The 21,166-nt window shown below is 34.5% G+C and overlaps 4 protein-coding genes across 4 annotated transcripts in view; all 4 read right to left on the minus strand.

The window, feature by feature from the left end:
* Nucleotides 1-40: 40 nt before the first annotated feature.
* On the minus strand, nt 41-4,929 carry LOC134263412 (DNA damage-regulated autophagy modulator protein 2-like). Its single transcript, XM_062745750.1, has 6 exons — nt 4,881-4,929; nt 1,928-2,076; nt 1,340-1,523; nt 797-855; nt 223-438; nt 41-79 (listed from the first exon to the last, which is right to left on the minus strand). The coding sequence occupies exons 1-6, from the start codon at nt 4,903-4,905 to the stop codon at nt 41-43; spliced, it is 672 nt and encodes a 223-aa protein (XP_062601734.1). The 5' UTR covers nt 4,906-4,929.
* LOC134263406 (solute carrier family 40 member 1-like) overlaps nt 3,663-21,166 on the minus strand; it is a 125,614-nt gene continuing 108,110 nt past the window's right edge. The window contains exon 10 of the transcript XR_009991257.1: nt 3,663-3,680. The gene's annotated coding sequence lies outside the window, so the exon portion shown is untranslated. The remainder of the gene's footprint in view (nt 3,681-21,166) is intronic.
* On the minus strand, nt 6,502-8,668 carry LOC134263400 (uncharacterized). Its single transcript, XM_062745732.1, has 5 exons — nt 8,622-8,668; nt 8,037-8,507; nt 7,755-7,925; nt 7,326-7,622; nt 6,502-7,207 (listed from the first exon to the last, which is right to left on the minus strand). Exons 2-5 carry the CDS (start codon nt 8,505-8,507, stop codon nt 6,686-6,688), a joined length of 1,461 nt encoding a protein of 486 aa, XP_062601716.1. The 5' UTR covers nt 8,622-8,668; the 3' UTR covers nt 6,502-6,685.
* Nucleotides 8,685-17,874, minus strand: LOC134263403 (DNA damage-regulated autophagy modulator protein 2-like). The gene is made up of 9 exons (XM_062745734.1): nt 17,665-17,874; nt 15,359-15,475; nt 15,174-15,227; nt 14,868-14,935; nt 11,293-11,441; nt 10,745-10,928; nt 9,718-9,776; nt 9,133-9,291; nt 8,685-8,876 (listed from the first exon to the last, which is right to left on the minus strand). The coding sequence occupies exons 1-9, from the start codon at nt 17,712-17,714 to the stop codon at nt 8,838-8,840; spliced, it is 879 nt and encodes a 292-aa protein (XP_062601718.1). The 5' UTR covers nt 17,715-17,874; the 3' UTR covers nt 8,685-8,837.

The following is a 21,166-nucleotide window of genomic DNA, read 5'->3' on the forward strand; positions in this document are numbered from 1 at the left end:
GAGAAGGGAAAGATCCTTTTCTATTAATAAATCGATATAATTAATAGAAAGGATCTTTCTCTTCTCTTTTACCATCTCCCTAAAACGAAACAAAAATATTCCTGACCTATGGACTCTAAAGTTTTCATACTAAACAAAACTACAAATTGATAAATTGATGTTGTTTATAATATCAAATAGGAGGAAACGAAAAAAAATTCCCCTCAATATATTAACACCTACAAAAACAAAACTTAATCTCTGAATAATAAACAAATATTGTCGAGTTCCTTTACGTACATAATGGAATTGTTTTGTACATTCACGCCTGAATATCCTGGGACTCTTCAGAGTCGAAGCCTTGAAGTCCCGTATAAAGGTCATAGGAAAGCCAGCGATGCTGAAAGCCAGGATCCACTCCGTTACGGTAGATGCCAAGTACACGTCACGTAAGGAGTCCTAGAAATAAAAACTTGTGTTTCATACACTTATTTCTTTATTTTCATTATCTGTTGTTAATGATATTTATTTTCAAAAACTAAAAAAAGGCAACTCAGAATGCGAAAATTTGAAGCTTTTCCCACACATATTTTTATCATATTATATGTACTATACGTGGAAATTTTAGCGAGACGCAAATTTAGCGATGTGTACTCAAAAATGGGTATTTTATTATTAGCGACATGTAATTTTACCACTCTTCTTCAAGAAATGCCGAATATTCTGTCGAAACATACATGTACTATTATTATTATTTATTCATGTATTCACCAGTTTCAATCCCCAAATAAAAAATCAGTGTTGAAGTTTAGCTTACCTCTTTTGATCCGTAGCCTTTAGATTTCTGTACCTCATAAACTACTTTTGATATCCCGACTAATAATCAAAACGTTAAGGCTAACATAATTTTCATTTAAGATTTGTATTAAAATAATTAAATTGCGAAACAAAACAAGATGTTCCTATGAAGCACTGATACCACCGTATGGCAAATTTCAAGGTTCAGAGGTAAAAAAAAAAAATATTGATAACCCAAGAAAGGCCTTGTCGTACGGATTTAACATATGTAAAATTAATGAGAAATATGACCAAATGTGATTTTTTTTCAAAAAGTATGCCATACACTAAAGTCAATGCAATAGGAAAAAAATTTATTAAATTTGTACGTTGGTTACTAAAGAAAGATTATTTCACATGGAATATACCTATGAAATATTAATTCAAGCCCTAGCATCCACCATTCATACGTTATAGACTAAACAAGACAAAAAGAAAGACGGATGGATTGGCCAAAAACTACATGTCCCCAAATTCTCTATTATTGAAGCATAAAAATATATTTTGATTAAGAATTGGATACATGTCAAAAGGGCCACTGTAGTCCAGATCATGAGTACCAGCTGTATCCTGCTTGTTCTTCTTTGTTTTAAGTCCAGTAACCATGACAACCTTGTCTGTATCCAGCCGTACACTACGCCGCCAACAAACGCCATTGCAGCTCCGACATAGTGAGGACCCTTGAAATAGCTGTTGTAACCATCTGTCTGTTAGTAATCAGATGATGAAGTTACAAAATACTGACAACATACCAGAACATAATGGTGAGCACGATTTGTGAGAAAGAGTTCCGCTTCTTTGCTTGTGGATACAATTACTGTTACTGGAGTTTTGAGTGCTGCTGACAACGAATGATAATGTCCTACGGACCCAGTGAGATTTTGTCCCGGGACACAGTTAGATTATTCTAACTAACGTGTACAACGAACGCTTTATTAAAAAGATTCGAGTTGCAATTTATATATCAACTTTTCTTGCCGACAGACTTGTGCGATTTAAAAAAAATTATAAGCATTTAACCACCTTTACAACTAAAATTCTACTCTATTGGCATACTGGGGAAAGGAAGCATATGGCTTTCATATTTACAGTTATTCAATCTGATACTTACTGGAAAGTTTCCTAGTAATGTGTTTCCTAAGCTGACCAGCAGGCCTACACACAGACAGACGATGTTCAGCCAATGATAGGTTTTTGGGACGGAGAAGGAGACAAGGTCCACTTTGAGGGAGAGGTACCTCAGTACGCAGCACATACCGTCTAAATAAAGAAACAATACGCTGTGTATACTGAGTACCTCAGTATGCAACATATACCATCTACAAGAAGTTAATTCAGAGAATTTGTGTCCCCCGTTTAGGGAAAAAGTAAACCATGCGCAGTTCAGGGGAGGGGGGGGGGTGGTCGGATCCCCCTGACTGAATTTGTAAAATTATTATATGTATACTGAAGCAAATAAAATATGCCAATATGGATATAATGATTTAATTACTTATTCTTTATTATGTGTATAGAAGATTCTTATATATGGAATATTTATCACACTGTAATGATGATTTTATGAGTTTGTACAAGCCAGACCTCATAATTTTTTTCATTTTACATGCTGAATACTATTATTTAGTAGAAAAAAAAGTATTTCGAAAAAAAAAGAAAGTGACCATCCGGGTTCGAACCCGGGACCTCTCACACATACCACTAGACCACGGAATCGCTTACGATCCGCGACAATTATATGCAAACATGAAGTCACATACATGTATATATTCACGTTCGATATTGTCAAAATTTTACACAATGCATGGTGTCTAATTTAGCCTTTATTAAACAGTTCTAATAGTTGTAATAAGAATATAAAGTCCGACGAGAACCTGTTTTATGCGTAATAACTCGATCTCCTCATGCCCCTTTGCTAAAAATTGCGACATGTAATACAATAAATTAAATACTAATAAAACAAACGGGGCGGCAAACTTTGAGAGGGTTGAGAGAGGTCCAAGGGAGTTTTGGTATAAAATTACATGTACATTGCAAAAGCTCAAAATCTTCTTGAAATATCGCCCGGAAACGATAGTGCAACAAACAGACAGAATATATAAATTTACGACCTTGAACTTTGACATTTTGACCTCAAAATCAATAGGGGTCTTCCTTAGGCCACAGGGAGTTGTTATGTAAAATTTCATTGCAAACGCTCAAAGGGTTCTCGAGATATCGCGCGGAAACGAAAGTGTTATAACAGACAGAATATGCGAATTTATGACCTTGACCTTTTGACCTCAAAATCGATAGGGTTCTTGTTTAGTCCATAGGGAGTTGCTATGCAAAATTTCAATTCGAAAGCTCAAAGGATTCTCGAGATATCGTGTGGAAACGAAAGCGTTACAGACAGACTGAAAGACGGACGGACGGACAGATCCAAATTAATGTCCCCCACTTTTCAAGCGGGGTACAAAAAAAAAAAAACAAGACACTGTGTATATTGAGTACCTCGGTAAGCTACACATTTCATCTAAATAAAAAAGAAACAAGACTATGTATGGCACGCCAAATTCACAAACATGAGCCAAACAGAGTTTCACAGTCGATAAATAAGGTTTATCGGTTGTAAACTATAGTTTACGGACTGTATTTTACATCTGTAAACCATATTTAACGCGATAATCTGTGATTCAGAACCGTATACTGCGACACCTTATTTTCGCGAGATTGTCATTGAATCTTTATAAGCGAGACATAATGTTATTCCTCCATATAATCGTAAGGAATACTTTTATACGCGGGAATTAAATTTTCGCGAACGCATGGTCTCGCGTAATTACGCGAAAATAAAGTCCACGCGAATAAAAAGTGATTTACAGTAACTATACTTTAAAACTGAAAACAATCATTTGCGATTGCAAAACATAAATTATCTGATGAATACAGTTTCACGATTTGTAAACTATGGTTTACAACTCTTAACTATAGTTAACGATCTGATAAATATAGTTTCTCGATTTGTGAAACTATGATTAACAACTCGACTATAGTTAACGATTGTGAATTATAGTTTACAGACGTGAATCTATGTTCATCAACAAAATCTATTGTTGACGTTTTATTAGTACAGACAGATAAACCTAGATTAGCATTCGTAAACTATAGTTAACAACCGTTAAATATAGTTTTACAGATGAAAACTATAGTTAACAAATTGTTAACTATAGTTCACGGTTTGTAAACTAGTTAACAGTCGATAAACCTGCTTTATCAATTGTGAAACTATGTTTAGCTCATTTTTGTGAATTTGGCGTGCCATAACAATGTGTATACTGAGTACCCAGTATGCTTCACAAACTATCTGAAAATTTAAAGAAACAAGACACTGTATATATATACTGAGTACATGTACCTCAGTAGCTACAGTACACTTCATCTAAAGATAGGGACACCATATGTAATGTACTGATTATAAAATAATAAGCATTTATATATATATTTATTTGTTAAGTTTATGTTTAGGTTTTCAGATTCGAAGCGATGGGTTTTCCACTTGATCTATGACACGCCGTTTAAAAATAAAATATAAAGCATCATATGAAGCATACTGTTTCACCTGTTTCACAGATACTTGACGTTTTCTACCTTTCTTTTCATAAATAATTATCCCCTATACTATAATGATAACCTTGTTATTATTATATACTTATTATAGTATGTGTGATATTTTTATTTATGAAAAGAAAGGTTAAAAACGTCAAGCGTCTGTGTACTGTTTCACAATGTAGACTGATTTTTTAAAAGTTTAAGTTTTATAAACATACACATTCGTATATTATTAAATGTGTATGTTTCTATATATACTTTCAGATTCGAAGGGAGAAGTTTTCCAGATGATCTATGACACGTCGTTTAAAAATAAAATATTTTGTCTTAAGTACATCTTATTTTATCAACATATGGCACACTGTTACACAATTTAGACTGATTTTTTAATGTTTCACTTTTATAATTAAACATACAAACATATCAAAAGTGTTGTTTTTGTATATGCAGTTGTATATATGAAAAAAAAAACTCACATAAAACTGAGCCAATGGTCACCATTTGAGCAAAAATCGCCCTCTGTGGGTCATTGTTCGCTGCCTTAATGCCAAAAAGGATAAAAATAAAACAGTTTACTAGAAAACAGGAAGTATCAAAAAAGACAAAACAGTTGTTAGAGCAATTATTTGAATTTCTGAATACTAAGTTTGTTGGGATTTTATGAATCCTAGTTTGTACTAAATAAGTTTTATGGATTTTATGACAATTTGTTTATACAGGAAAAGTTTTCTCTTATTAACCAGATGACGGTTACATCTATAGGGTAATCTATATCGACATTGTGTAACTACCTGATATGGAAAATCTGCTTCTGTATCTCTCCTGATAGCAGATAAAGTATATCTAGAAAACAAGAAATAAAATATCAAGTTATCTCCCCGTCTCTCTTTTCCTCGCCACTCTCTCTCTCTCTAACCCCTCCCTTCCCACCCTCTCTCTCTCTCTCTCTCACCGCCTCCCTCCACACCTCTCTCTATCAGCTTACGATAAACAGTCAATGTAATTTCACAACTTCAGTGGTAATATATCCACAGAATTGATGCATGACAGGGTTCGACATTCACACTCGTCACATCGTCATTTCCACCCAGAAATGATTTCGGACGACCTGATTTTCAGTCTGGCTCGCCCAAATGACGACCTGGGACAAGTCAGGAATATTTAATAATGATTTTAATATTTCAAAATAAACTTCATAAGGCCTTGAAAACATATTTTCCTGTAACCAAACCAACACATTCAACATGCTCAAATTGCAGCTGCGTAAATTTTTCTTCCTGCCAAATCTGTGTTCGATCAATCAGCTGATGTAATTTTTACCAAAAGTCCTTAATGAAGTTTTATTTGAGATATAAAATAAGTCAACTTAGTCAACAATCACCTTAAATATAAAGAGTAATAATCATCATTGTAACAGCTTGCATTTCCTTATACAACTTTCTGATCATCTGATGATTGTTTTCTGCTGCTAGATAGCCATTTTGGGTGTCCACTGTAATATCACATCTGGTTAATTCAGTCCAGGGATATTTGACCCCATTTACTTAGGCCTTCATTGTAAGTGAAAATGAATGTTTTAAACTGCAAACTTTAGCATTCTGCATGTCAGATTCTGCTTATATTTTTGTTTGATAAAATACTGGAAGACATCTTGACATTCCAAAAATGTCTGGTTTACATTTTTTAACACAAAACACAACGTCTGTTAATTATCTTAACAAATTTTAAACAATTGCATATTAAGTTTTGTTTCATTTGATATTTTATTTGGACGACCTGAAATTCATTCGGGCAACCCGTGATTAGTACCAAGGTTGCCCAAATGGCGAGACCAAATTTTGACGAGTGTCGGACCCTGTATAGATTTCTATTACATGATCGTACTTGCGATATCCAGTGTGCCATGTACATTTATGTTTTATATTTAAATTGATATATTTTATACAAGACTTGATAAATATTATTATGCTGAATACATTTAAAATGGAGTAATTTTGTGCACTAAGCGCGATAACTCTACTTTCAAACAAAGTAATTACGGTGTAGACTGGCAATCCCAAGAGAATGAACACGTCTCTCTTTGTAATAAAAAAAAATTGAGATTGAAATAGAAAAACAAATTGGTTTTATTTGTACTATAAAATAACAGAACAACAAAACATTTCATTTAATTACTGCACATGCATAGTATAAAAACATAACATAAACATATGATTTCTAATATCACGATGGATATGAACATGACAGAGTGAACAAGATATGAACTTCTTCATCAGTAACACTAATAATCCATACCAGACAGTGCTTTATGATTTTTAATAACCGCTCTCTCTGGAGATTTTTTCCCTGAAATTGACCTAGCCCATGCGTAGCTGTAATTGTTCAGTTTTTCGACCTGTTTCATTTCTCTCTTGCTAATGTCTGTTTTGCGAATAAACACACGACAACCTTGCTGGATTACTCGAAGAATTTGTCTTCTGTGAACATAGACACGTCTCCGAGACCCCTGAAATAAACACCGTTCCCATGACCCTTGATCAAGGTCCAAGGGTGTTATTTTGTGGTACATAACATGAAGTTTTCCTCTTGGACGCGTCTGTACCGCAACTTCGTAAACTTTTGTCCCTGTGGAGCTCTTAAATAACTTTGTTCTTCTAAAACCATTTTTAAGATACATTTTGTGAAATGGGCCCTCTGGTTTCTCGGGACTGTATGCTAGTTTCCACGGCGTCCATTTCAAATTCCGAAGAGCGAATTTCGTTTCTGGGATGTTCTCGCGTGGGATACTCTTCTTTGTCGAGTTCTGAAAATCACAAATTTAATTATCATTGAATTCATACTGCAATTTTAAACAAAGAATTCAAATATCTTGAAGAAAAATATTCTTCAGACGTTTGATTTGCAATAAAATGGAAACTTACATTTTTAGGAATCGGTTGTCTCTTTTTAAGTGGTCTAGCCTTTGGGGCACGTGGGATTGGCGCCTTGGGTAAATCTATAGTTTTTGGTTTGGTACTGACGTCACTCGTTGAGCTAACAATACTGTCCATGGGTGTGACTGGCAATGGTGAATGTGGGGCGGTAGACACGCAGATAGAAAAGCCTGGGATTGACGTGCTACTCACTGAGTCTCCGCGACGGAGGGTGGCAAACATGTTGTTCAGATCTTTGTGGAGACCAGAGGTGCCTTGGCGGGCTGTAACTTCTGCTTCATAATTCTATAGAAAATGGCGGAAAAAATATATTAAATTTTGACAAACTTTTCAAAGAATTCGGTTGCAGAGCCCTATTTCTCTTTAATCCGGAAAGTTATTAATTTTTGATTCAAAAGAAAAAGTATTCACAATTACCATAAACAGGCCGTCGTCCCTTTCTCGGTAGCATATTGCCATGATGAAATCGCAAATGCTGGAAAAATTCTCCAGCTTAAGATAGTGACCACCAGTTTTATCTGCCATAGTTTTGTAGAAGTCTTTCACTCCTTCGTTATTCAAGGCCTGGACAGCATAGATCTTAATTCCCTAAAATATAGGTACCACATTTATCAGAAACAAAAATATGGGAATTACAGCATATACAAATGGATTTTTATTTTCTCCTTTTATTATTTAGGTTTTGTTATAAATTTTTACCTGTTTTGCAAGAATATCGACTTCGTCTCTCCAATTAATATTGTGCACGTTCAGTTCATAATCTGGTTCGTGCGGGTTGGCATCTCCAATCATCACCAAAACTTTGTTGGAAACTGGTGCCCAGTTAAAATCTTCATTTGCTTTTCTAAGCACCAGTTCATAACACTCGTCTTGATCTCCACCTCCCGTTCCCTCGACTTCGCCCACAAAATTACACAGATCCGCCACATTATGAGTGAAGTCGATGTGTTTTTCCAGATAGAAAACTTTTTCGTCACAATAGTCCCCGTGGGCTATCACCCCTATTCTGATTCCTGGAATATCAGCTTGAAGTCTCTGGATCATCTCGCTTAATCGACCTTTGACCTCGTCTAGTATGTATGACATTGACCCGGTGGTGTCGAAGGAGAATAAAATGTCCATAGCACCACCTGGGGGCATTGTGTAGCCAGGCAACGGTGAAACGTCCATCTAGGAATGGAAATTATGATTGTCATAAAATTTGTATATTTAAAAGAATTTGTCATTACTTTTATTCAAAACAAAGTTTTAAAATTTATAGATGTAAGCAATGTGTTGTTTTACCTTCAAGTTATTCTTCTATATTTCTCACTCGTATTATCAAGCAAAGTATGAGTTTTGATTTCAGGAGCCCTTCATTTATACCATTCTTGATGACTGACGATCTTGGTGTAGACTAGCAAGCATTGTGTAGACTGACGATTAAACACACATACATGTAATGGAAGACTAACGATTAATGGTAGACTAGTGATCCTTATCTATACTTATATCGTTTTATTAATAGATTGCATCTTTCTCTTCTCTTTTACCATCTCCCTAAAACGAAACAAAAATATATCTGACCTACAGACTCTAAAATTTTCCTACTAAAACAAAAATACAAATTGATAATATATTTTGTTATGATATCAAATAGGAGAAGACGAAACAAATTCTCTCTCACCTACAAAAATAATGTTTAGTGAAAGAAAAAAACTAATTTAAAAATCATCTGTACATTAGATCGACAATTAAAACAAAACTAAATATATCTCTGAATAATAAGCAAATATTGTTGAGTTCCTTTACGCACATAATGGAATTGTTTTGTACAGTCACGCCTGACTATTCTGGGACTCTTCAGAGTCGAAGCCTTGAAGTCCCGTATAAAGGTCATAGGAAAGCCAGCGATGCAGAAAGCCAGGATCCACTCCGTTATGGTGGATGCCAAGTACACGTCACGTAAGGAGTCCTAGAAATAAAAACTCGTCTTTAAGCGATATACCAACTCCATATTTGTGCTTTTATTCATTGTATATTATGCATGATCATTGACACTGAGACCAATATTATTATGTAACTTGGTCATTCATATAACTATTTAAAAAAAATTATATTTCTTTTTAAAAAAGAAAAAGAATGTTTAAATTGTACATTTATATATGTTGAAATGCCCCTCGGGGCCCTTGATTAGTAAATAAAATATCTTGTATCTTGTATAGCTTGCAACGAAATCAAAACTACTTGAATTGATTATGTCTTCGTCACTTGCAGTTTATTGAGATTTTCCTACTCTTCTTTAATCAATGCCGGTTATTCAATCAAAGAATTCTGTGGTTTACCCCCCCCCCCAACAGAAAATCCACTTAAAATCAATTGTGACTCAATTGTGACTTACCTCTTTTGATCCGTAGCCTTTAGACTTCTGTACCTCATACACTACTTTTGATATCCCGACTAATATTCAAAGGTTAAGGTTAACATTATTTTCACTCAAGATTTGTATTTTAAAAAATAACTAAATTACAAGATGTGCATGTGAAACACTGATGCTATCGTATGACAAATTCCAAAGTTTAGAGGTAAAAAATATTCATACCCCAAGAAAGGCCTTGTCATAAGGAAAACACGAGTGAAATGGAAAATATTACCAAAAGGAATTTTTTTTCTCAAAAAGAAGGTCATACTCTAAGATCAATGTAATAGGACCAAAAGTATAGTGTAACAAAGGAAAGGTCTACTCACATATAACTGAATAATTGAAATATGGAAGCAATAGTAGCACCCATTCAAAAGGAATACTCAAGGTTAAAGTTTCAAATGAACATCAAACTTCAAGGTCAGTAGGTAAAAAATGTTTGTATCCAAGCAAAGCACTTGTCACAAGAAATACATTGTGATACGTGAAAATTCTGGTTTAAAATTTTTAACCTAGGTAACAAATTTTCAAAAGTAGGTCATAAAAAAAAGTCAAATTCAAAAGATAAAAAAATATTGTTATACTCAAAGAAAGGTCTGCACATGAAATATAAAAATGAAAAGATAAAAAAATATTGTTATACTCAAAGAAAGGTCTGCAGATGAAATATGAAAATGGAATATGAAAGTCTTGACCCAAACGTTCAAAAGTTATGGTTAATAATAAGTTTTGTAAATTTTGCAAAAAGGAGGTCAAACTCCAATGACAAAAGGTCAAAATTATTTAATTCATTTGTATGTTGGTACCTAAAGAAAGGTCTTTACACATGAAAAAACGAAATATTAATTAAAGCCCTATAGCACCCTCCATTCAAACATTATGGGTATGGTTAGAGACAAAAGGCAAGAAGAAAGACGGATAGATTGGCAAAAAACCACATGCCCCCAAATCTTCGATTACTAGTAGTGAAACATAAAAGTAGATTGTCCATTAAAAAATTGGATACATGTCAAGAGGGCCACTGTAGTCCAGATCATGAGTACCAACTGTATCCTGCTTGTTCTTCTTTGTTTAGAGTCCAGTAACCATGACAACCTTGTCTGTATCCAGCCGTACACTACGCCGCCAACAAACGCCATTGCAGCTCCGACATAGTGAGGGCCCTTGAAATAGCTGTTGTAACCATCTGTCTGTTAGTAATATAAAAGACTGACAAAATACCAGTACATAATGGTGAGCTCTTTGCTTGTGGATACAATTACTGCTACTGGAGTTTTGAGTGCTGCTAACAACGAATGATAAATGTCCTACGGACCCGGTGAGAGTTTGTCCCGAGACACAGTTAGATTATTCTAACTAACGTGTACAACGAATGCTTTATTAAAAATATTCGAGTTGCAATTTATATATCAACTTTTCTTACCGACAAACTTGTGCGATTAAAAAAAATCATAAGCATTTAACCACCTTTACAACTAAAGTTCCACTCTAACGGCATATTGGAGAAAGGAAGCATGGCTTTCATATTTACAGTAATTCAATCTGAGTACGTACTGGAAAGTTTCCCAGTAATGTGTTTCCTAAGCTGACCAGCAGGCCTACACACAGACAGACAATATTCAGCCAGTGATAGGTTTTTGGGACGGAGCAGGAGACGAGGTCCACTTTGAGGGAGAGGTACCTCAGTACGCAACACATACCATCTAAAATTAGAGACAAAAATTGTATACTGTGTACCTCAGTACGCAACAAATATATACCATCTAAAAATAGAAACAAGACATTGTATAATGAGTACCTCAATACGCAGCACATACCATCTAAAAATAGAAACAAGACATTGTATACTGAGTACCTCAATACGCAGCACATACGTATACCATCTAAAAATAAAACAAGACATTGTTTATTGTGTACCTCAGTACGCAGCACATACCATCTAAAAATAGAAACAAGAGATTGTATACAGAGCACCTCAATACGCAGCATATACCATCTAAAAGTAGAGACAAAACATTGTATACTGTGTACCTCAATACGCAGAATATACCATCTAAAAATAGAGACAAAACACTGTATACTGTGTACCTCAGTACGCTACACATACCATCTAAAAATAGAGACAAAACATTGTATACTGTGTACCTCAGTACGCTACACATACTATCTAAAAATAGAGACAAAACATTGTATACTGTGTACCTCAATACGCTACACATACCATCTAAAAATAGAGACAAAACATTGTATACTGTGTACCTCAAAACGCTACACATACCATCCAAATAAAAGAAACAAAACACTGTGTATACTGAGTACCTCAGTACGCAGCACATTTCATCTAAATAAAAAAGAAACAAGACAATGTATATGGCACGCCAAATTCATAAACATGAGCTAAACAGAGTTTCACAGTCGATAAACTAGGTTTATCGGTTGTAAACTATAGTTAACAGAATATACTTTACATCTGTAAACCATCGTTAACGCGATAACCTATGTTTCAGAACTATGGCACGCCAAATTCACAAAATTGAGCAAAACATAGTTTCACAGTCGATAAACTAGGTTTATCGGTTGTAAACTATAGTTAACGGACTGTAAACTATAGTTAACAACTATAGTTAACAACGTTAATCTATATTTTACATCTGTAAACCATAGTTAACGCGATAATCTATGTTTCACAACCGTTAACTATACTTAACACCGAAAACAATCATTTGCGATTGCAAAACATAGATTATCTGATAAATACAGTTTCACAATTGTACACTATGGTTTACAACTCTTAACTATAGTTAACGATCGTAAATTATAGTTTACAGACGTGAATCTATGTTTAACAACAAAATCTATTGTTAACGTTTTATTACAGACAGATAAACTTAGATTAGCATTCGTAAACTATAGTTAACAATCGTTAAATATAGTTTTACAGATGAAAACTATAGTTAACGAATTGTTAACTATAGTTTACGGTTTGTAAACTATAGTTTACAGTCGATAAACCTAGTTTATCAATCGTGAAACTATGTTTAGCACGCCAGATTCACAAAAATGAGCTAATCATGGTTTCACAGTCGATAAACTAGGTTTATCGGTTGTAAACTATAGTTTACGGACTGTAAACTATAGTTAACAATGTTAATCTATATTTTACATCTGTAAACCATAGTTAACGCGATAATGTATGTTTCACAACCGTAAACTATACTTAACACCAAAAATAATCATTTGTATGGCACGCCAAATTCACAAAAATGAGATAAACCTAGTTTCACATTTGATAAACTAGGTTTATCGACTGTAAACTATAGTTTACAAACCGTAAACTATAGTTAACGATTCGTTAAGTATAGTTAACGATTCGTTAAGTATAGTTTTCATCTGTAAAACTATATTTAACGGTTGTTAACTATAGTTTACGAATGATAATCTAAGTTTATCTGTCTGTAATAAGCGTTAACAATAGATTTTGTTGATAAACATAGATTCACGTTTGTAAACTATAGTTTACAATCGTAAACTATAGTTAAGAGTTGTTAATCATAGTTTCACAAATCGTGAAACTATATTTATCAGATCGTTAACTATAGTTAACGGTTTGTTAACTATAGTTTACAAATCGTGAAACTGTATTTATCAGATAATCTATGTTTTGCAATCGCAAATGATTGTTTTCAGTGTTAAGTATACTTTACGGTTGTGAAAAATAGATTATCGCGTTAACTATGGTTTACAGATGTAAAATATAGATTAACGTTATTAACTATAGTTTACAGTCCGTAAACTATAGTTTACAACCTATAAACCTAGTTTATCGACTGTGAAACTATGTTTAGCTCATTTTTGTGAATTTGGCGTGCCATACATTTGCGATTGAAAAACATAGATTATCTGATAAATACAGTTTCACGATTTGTAAACTATGGTTTACAACTCTTAACTATAGTTAACGATCGTAAATTATAGTTTACAGACGTGAATCTATGTTTATCAACAAAATCTATTGTTAACGTTTTATTACAGACAGGTAAACTTAGATTAGCATTCGTAAACTATAGTTAACAACCGTTAAATATAGTTTCACAGATGAAAACTATACTTAACGAATCGTTAACTATAGTTTACGGTTTGTAAACTATAGTTTACAGTCGATAAACCAATTTATCAATAGTGAAACTAGGTTTAGCTCATTTTTGTGAAATTGGCGTGCCATACAGAACCGTATAACTATACTTAACACTGAAAACAATCATTTGCGATTGCAAAACATAAATTATCTGATAAATACAGTTTCACGATTTGTAAACTATGGTTTACAACTCTTAACTATAGTTAACGATCTGATGAATATAGTTTCACGATTTGTGAAACTATGATAAACAACTCTGAACTATAGTTCACGATTGTGATTTATAGTTAACGGACGTGAATCTATATTTATGAACAAAATCTATTGTTCACGTTTTATTACAGACAGATAAACTTGGATTAGCATTCGTAAACTATAGTTAACAACCGTTAGATATAGCTTTACAGATGAAAACTATAGTTAACGAATTTGTTATCTATAGTACATGGTTTGTAAACTATAGTTAACAGTCGATAAACCTTGTTTATCAACTGTGAAACTATGTTTAGCTCATTTTTGTGAATTTGGCGTGCCATAACAATGTGTATACTAAGTACCTATAGTACTCTACACAAACTATCTGAAAAAGAAACAAGACACTGTATATACTGAGTACATGTACCTCAGTACGCTACACACTTCATCTAAAGAAAGGGACAACACCATATGTTAATGTACTGATTATAAAATAATAAGCATTTATATATATATTTATTTGTTAAGTTTATATATGTTTAGGTTTTGATACTTTCAGATTCGAAACGATAGGTTTTCCACTTGATCTATGACACGCCGTTTAAAAATAAAATATAAAGCATCATATAAAGCATACTGTTTCAACTGTTTCACAGATACTTCACGTTTTTAACCTTTCTTTTCATAAATAACTATCCCCTATACTATAATAATAACCTTGTTATTATTAACATGCAAACATATCAAAAGAGTTGTTTTTGTAAATGCAGTTGTATAATATATAAAAAATACTCACATAAAACTGAGCCAATGGTCACCATTTGAGCAAAAATCGCCCTCTGTGGGTCATTGTTCGCTGTCTTACTGCCAATAAGGATAAAAATAAAACAGTTTACTAGAAAACAGGAATTATCAGTCGTTAAAAGCATTTATTTGAATTTCTGAAAACGTTTCTTGGGATTTTATGAAATTAAGTTTGTATCAAATAAGTTTTATGTAATTTGGATTTTATGACAATTTGTTTATACAGGAAAAGTTTCCTCTTATTAATCAGATGACGGCTACATCTATAGGGTAATCTATATCTACATTGTGTAACTACCTGATGTATGGAAAATCTGCCTCTGTATCTTTCCTGATAGCAGATAAAGTATATCTAGAAAACAAAAGAAATGAAATAAGTTATCTCCCCCTCTCTCTTTTCCTCGCCACCCCCCTTTCATTCTCTCTCTCTCTAACCCCTTCCCTCCCCACCCCCTACCTCCACACCTCTCTCTCTCAGCTTACGATAAACAGACGGTTATGGCCAGCCATGTAAATGTAATGATGGGCAATAGATGAAGGCGGGTCCTGAGACAGTCCAGACACCCAGGGGGTTTGGGACGCGCCGGTGTAGCGTTTGGTCTGTAATACAACATAAATTAACATTCAAATACCACAGAAAAGTACGACTTTTTAAACATTTTATACATTGTACATCCATTCCTCTCGATATTAAAAACTAAGCTTTTTGATATCATAGACAATTGCTTCCCAATAAAAATGGAACGCGGAGAATTTCTTGGAGATTGGTCATCAACAAAATTACTCTGATTCTGCACAAAAGACGGTATTTTTGATAAAAGTTTATGTTGAAACGATGTATGAGTTCTTCGTGGACAACACTTTCGTAGTCTTCTTCCAACAAACAATTGGAATTCCGATGGGCACTTACTGTGTTCCTTTATTAGCAAACCCGTTTTATATAGTACCCCATGAAGTAGAATTTATTCTAAAACAAAGGCATTTCGTAAATTGAATGGTCGATAATGATCTTGTTAGCAAGACTAAATATAATTGGGTCTATTTTTGGCTGACTTGTGTCATACCAATTTTGTTGACCTTTGTCTATATTAATCCATGCTTTTTCTGAAGACACTTTGGGTATACGAACAACACTCAAGCTCAAAAGCCCATTAAACAATACAAAATTGGTGCAGAGCAAACACGGCCCTCTAAAACATCAAAGGTGGGATCAAGTGCCATGGAGGTGTGAGCATCCCCTGCCGACCGGTCACACCCGCTGTGTGCTGTTTGTCATGAAATAACGGAAAAATCTGTCATCAATTCAGTGTGAAAACGTCAGTCCGCATTTGACTCAATGATAAATTGTATTTGCTGACAAGGTTATTGTATCGACCATAGAACTGACAACTTTAAAGGAGACTGTTGATATTCTTGTTTCGTCAACTTATTTCTCAATAATTTACCTCATTTTAGAAATTGATCACACGTAGAGCATGCTCTTGTGTATCGAATCAACTGATATATATAGACCTAAACTCCGTATGCAGATGATGAATGTATATTGCTACATAAGTAAGGGAAGTTGACGAATGAAGCGTTAAAGTCATCACATATATCATAGAGCTTGGTTGTTGGATTACCATTAACGTCTTTTTCAAGTAAAATATCAACAAATATGAACCAGATGTGTCAGTCTCTGTGGTATCTTTTATCTCAATCTCACGGGGATATATCGTATCGATATAAGAATGGAAATTACCATTGTTAGCTGAAAATACGTCGTCGATATATATGTTGAGTTGAAGGCCACGGCAAGTGTTTCTTCTTGTCATGTATAAGACTTTGGACAAACTCTGCTTCATATGAATACAAAAATAGGTCTGCTAATAATGGGGTGCAATTTGTATCAAAGTTCCAAAGTTTTCACTTTGATACTATACTAGTAGTTAACTATGGTCAACTATAGAAAACTGTAGTTAACTATAGTTTATTAAAGTATATTTTGTTAGGGTTATGAGCAGGGTAAAAGTTTTCCAAAAGTATGTCAATCTCAATGTTTAAGGTCAAAAGTTCAAAAAATATATTTACTAATTTCTTATCAAACAGAATACATATGTAAAGTATGGAAGCCCTAGCACAAACTCTTCAAAAGTTATGGCGAAGGTTAAAGTTGAGAAATTCTTGCAAATTGGGTCAAACTCCAAGGGCAGAGTCAAGAGGCCAATGTTAAACTCAAGGAAAAGCCTTGTCAAAAGGATTCACAAAGCTTCTACCAGTTAAGTGTAATGGACAAGGTTAAGCTTTTGCTGAAAAAACACACAAACAGATAAACAGACAGACTGATGGACAGGGCAAAAAATACATATCCCCGAATCGCTGATTAAAGGGGCTTAAAATTGTCATTCATTGTGATAATTTCCTGGAATTGCATTGATAGTATATTTTGCAGATCATATTTGAGTACTTATATTTGGAATCAGTTGCGTAGGTGGTGGTATGGGGTAGGTGGTGGGTGTATCTATTTAAAAACATATTAACTTTATTTAGATTTATAAATTTAAAAAAATTAATTATTCATTTTTTCTTTATTTATTCTCTAGATTTATTCAACAAATGCAGTCTCTGCAAATGTATCCATCACAATATTGTCAACCAATATTTTAATCAATACCTGTCAACCTTTTTATTTTGCAATATCTCACATTGAGCAACCTGTACGCCCACGACTGTTTTCCCCTCTCAAATCAACCGCTAACACGTACTCCTAAATCAGATCTTTGAAATAAAAACAGATTTGGTATGGTTACCTTTGTGGGTATGGTGCTATCCTGGATCCTGCTGGTTTTCTCTCGTCCATTACAAATTACGCTCCTCCTCCGGGCCTAACACATTGATCGTATCCCGTTACCCTGTTGACTGTAAGTGATTGCGATATTGTCAAAGCTCTCGTAGAATTCATATTTAAAATTCGTTTAAAGAGTTTTAAAGTGAAAAAGGACAATATTTGTTTAATCCATGAATCTTACCACAGATAGTGGGTATTTAAATGACGACGTCAGTCCAGTCATTCATATAAACATGAGTTCAATGCAAAATATTGATAAGCGTGTGATACCAGTATATAGATTAAATATTTAAATTCCATCTTCTTTATTTATGAAAAAATCAAAAAAGTATTATTTTTACACTTAATTCATCGGGATGTGAATGTGAGTTGATCATTTGATCAAATCCCATAACGCTGGATGGGTTTGTGGCAAAACCCAACACGTTATAACCCGTATTTTACATCACCCCAAAATATTTTTATATATATACACGTATTACCCTATGAATTATATTTATTACTATTTCATGGACGTCGGAAGCTAATTGAAAGTGGGGTGCAATGGCCATAGCTAATTGAAAGGGGGGGGCTAAACCAACAAAAAAAAGGCGATCCTCAACTTTCAATGACTATATAATTTCTATCTTTGCAAAAAAAAAAAAAAAAAAAATGGGAAGTTAGCCCCCCCCCCCCCCCCGGTTCTGACGCCTATGTATATTGAAAATGTAGTACATGGGAAAAAAGTAACTAACTCGCACAGGAAGTACATTGGAACGACACAAGTCGGTAATAGTGCAAATGCAGACCTCTAAAAAAGATCAGAGGTGGGATCACTTGCCATGGAACAGTAAGCATCCCCTGTTGACACTCAGACACGAAAGTGCACTTAATGCGTTTCCTCCAGATTACCAGAAGGACCAGTGCGAGGCAATTAATGACAGCAGCTTTGGGCATTCGTAACTACTCGGCCATTTTCCGAAAGAGAAATAACTATTATTTATCGTTCACGGAAATGGCCGAGTAGTTACGATTGCAGCTTTGGGGAAAGGGTCTGGTTTAAACTGAACCATTAAAGGTCTTTCAATGTTGTTTTAGCTCACCTGGGATGAAGGGTCCAGTAGGCTTTTTCAACTTCTCAGGAACATATAGGGTCAATTTCAACCAATCTTGTCAAAAAACAGCCTGTGTAAAGAGGATTCTTTTTTTTTTCAAATGACAGGCCACGCCTTCTTCCAAGGAAAGATAATTATGAACTAGTGCTAATTGTAACGGGGACCGTTACAGATGTTCCCCAAACGCTCCCCAACTCCCTTTTGGCGCCATATTTCCTGTAAGCTTCATTAAATAAGACAAACTCTTTGTTTTTGAGACTTTAACAACGTTTACCCAGAAGTGTACCAAGTTCATTCAAATTTTGGCATTGCGTGCGTGTGCATGTGAATGCATGTGCTTAATGTCTACATGATCTATATATCTAAATATACTAAATCTGAAAGTAGTTAATCCAAAAATATTTTTTAAAAATACGCTCATTCAAGTGTATTTTTGATTTTTCTCATTTCACGTGCACACACGTGCATACACGGGCATGTGACCATCCCTTTTTATAGAAGTCCATTACATCTATCTTTGTTTTAAATCCCACCCCGTTTGGTTGAAAACCAAGGGAGTTATAGCTGTTTAAAGTTTCAACCAATCAGATTGCAGCGCACGTACACGCATGTGTATGAATGTGCATGGTGACCATACCTTCTTGTAGGAGTCTATAATATCTATCTATGTTCCAAACCCCATCCTGTTTGGTTGAAAACCAAGGGAGTTATAGCTATTTAAATTTTAAGCCAATCAGATTGCAGAGCACGTGCATGCACGTGTTTTCATGATAATTGCTATGCATCACGTTGTAGGATATCATAATGCATGACTATGTTTAAAATTTCAAAGGATTTCGTCAAAAAACAAGAAAGATATTGAGACTTTAGTGTCAGCCAATCAGAGCGAAGCGCACGTGCATGCGCGTGAGATCTTGCAATTTTGACCATGTCACCATATCTGTACTACTAATATATCCTCACATTATGAGTTTCAAAGCATTTCATCAAAAAAAAAAAGAAAAGTTGCGGCTCTATCTATTATATTGGTCATTTCACGTGTTGCACGTGTGCGCTCTTGCAAGCACGTGCGCGCAAAATGACCTTGATTCCGCAAATCTACATAACATGTCTACTGACCGTAAAAAGGTTTTACCTACATCGGACGAACAGTTTACAAGATCATTCCCGGACAAAAAAGTACCCAGGAAGAAGAAGAAAAATAATAATAACTAGTGCTAATTGTAACGGGACCGTTACAGATGTTCCCCAAATGCTCCCCAACTCCCTTTTGGTGCCATATTCCCTGTAAGCTTCATTAAATAGGACAAATATGCATCTGAGATTTTAACAACATTTACAAAGAAGTGTACAAAAATCATTAAACTTTAGCATTGCACGCGTGCACATGAGAATGCATTTGCGTCATGACCATATCATCTTGTCTACACAATCTATATTTTTAATACACTGAATATTAAAGTATTTAATCCAAAATTATTAAAAAAATACGCTCATTCAAGTAATATGTTTGATTTTACTCATTTCACGTGCACGCACGTGCATACATGAGCATGGTGACCAAACCTTCTTGTAAAAGTCCATTACATCTATCTATGTTCTAAATTCCACCCCGTTTGGGTGAAAACTAAGGGAGTCACAACTGTTTAAAGTTTCAGCCAATCAGATTGCAGCACATGTACACGCACGTGTATGCATGTGCATTGACCATACTTACTTGTAGAAGTCCATCATATCTATATGTTCCAAATCCCATCCTGTTTGGTTGAAAACCAAGGGAGTTATAACTGTTTAAAGTTTCAGCCAATCAGATTGCAACGCACGTGCATGCACGTGTTTTCATGATAATTGCTATATTTCATGTTGTAGGATATCCTAATACATGGCTATGTTCGAAATTTCAAAGGATTTCGTCAAAAAACAAGAAAGATATTGAGACTTTAGTTGCAGCCAATCAGAGCAAAAGTGCACGTGCATGCGCGTGAGATATATATTTTCACCATGTTGTCATTGTCTATACTACTAATATATCCTCACATTATGAGTTTCAAAGCATTTCATCTAAAAATAGAAAAGTTGTGGCTATATCTATTATATTGGTCATTTCACGTGTTGCACGTGCACGCTCTTGCAAGCACGTGCGCGCAAAATGACCTTGATTCCGCAAATCTACATAACATGTCTACTAACCCTAAAAAGGTTTTACCTACATCGGACGAACAGTTTACAAGATCATTCCCGGACAAAAAAGTACCCAGGAAGAAGAAGAAGAAAAAAATAATAATAATAATAAGAAACAGAGTAAAAACAATATGTTCCCCAACTTCGTTTGGGGAACATAATAACTAGATGAGATCTCGTTGCGAGCAA

Source organism: Saccostrea cucullata, unplaced genomic scaffold (assembly GCF_032062105.1).
Source record: "Saccostrea cucullata isolate Sc308-1 unplaced genomic scaffold, CSIRO_AGI_Scuc_v1 ctg345, whole genome shotgun sequence".
NCBI classification, from domain to species: domain Eukaryota; kingdom Metazoa; phylum Mollusca; class Bivalvia; order Ostreida; family Ostreidae; genus Saccostrea; species Saccostrea cuccullata.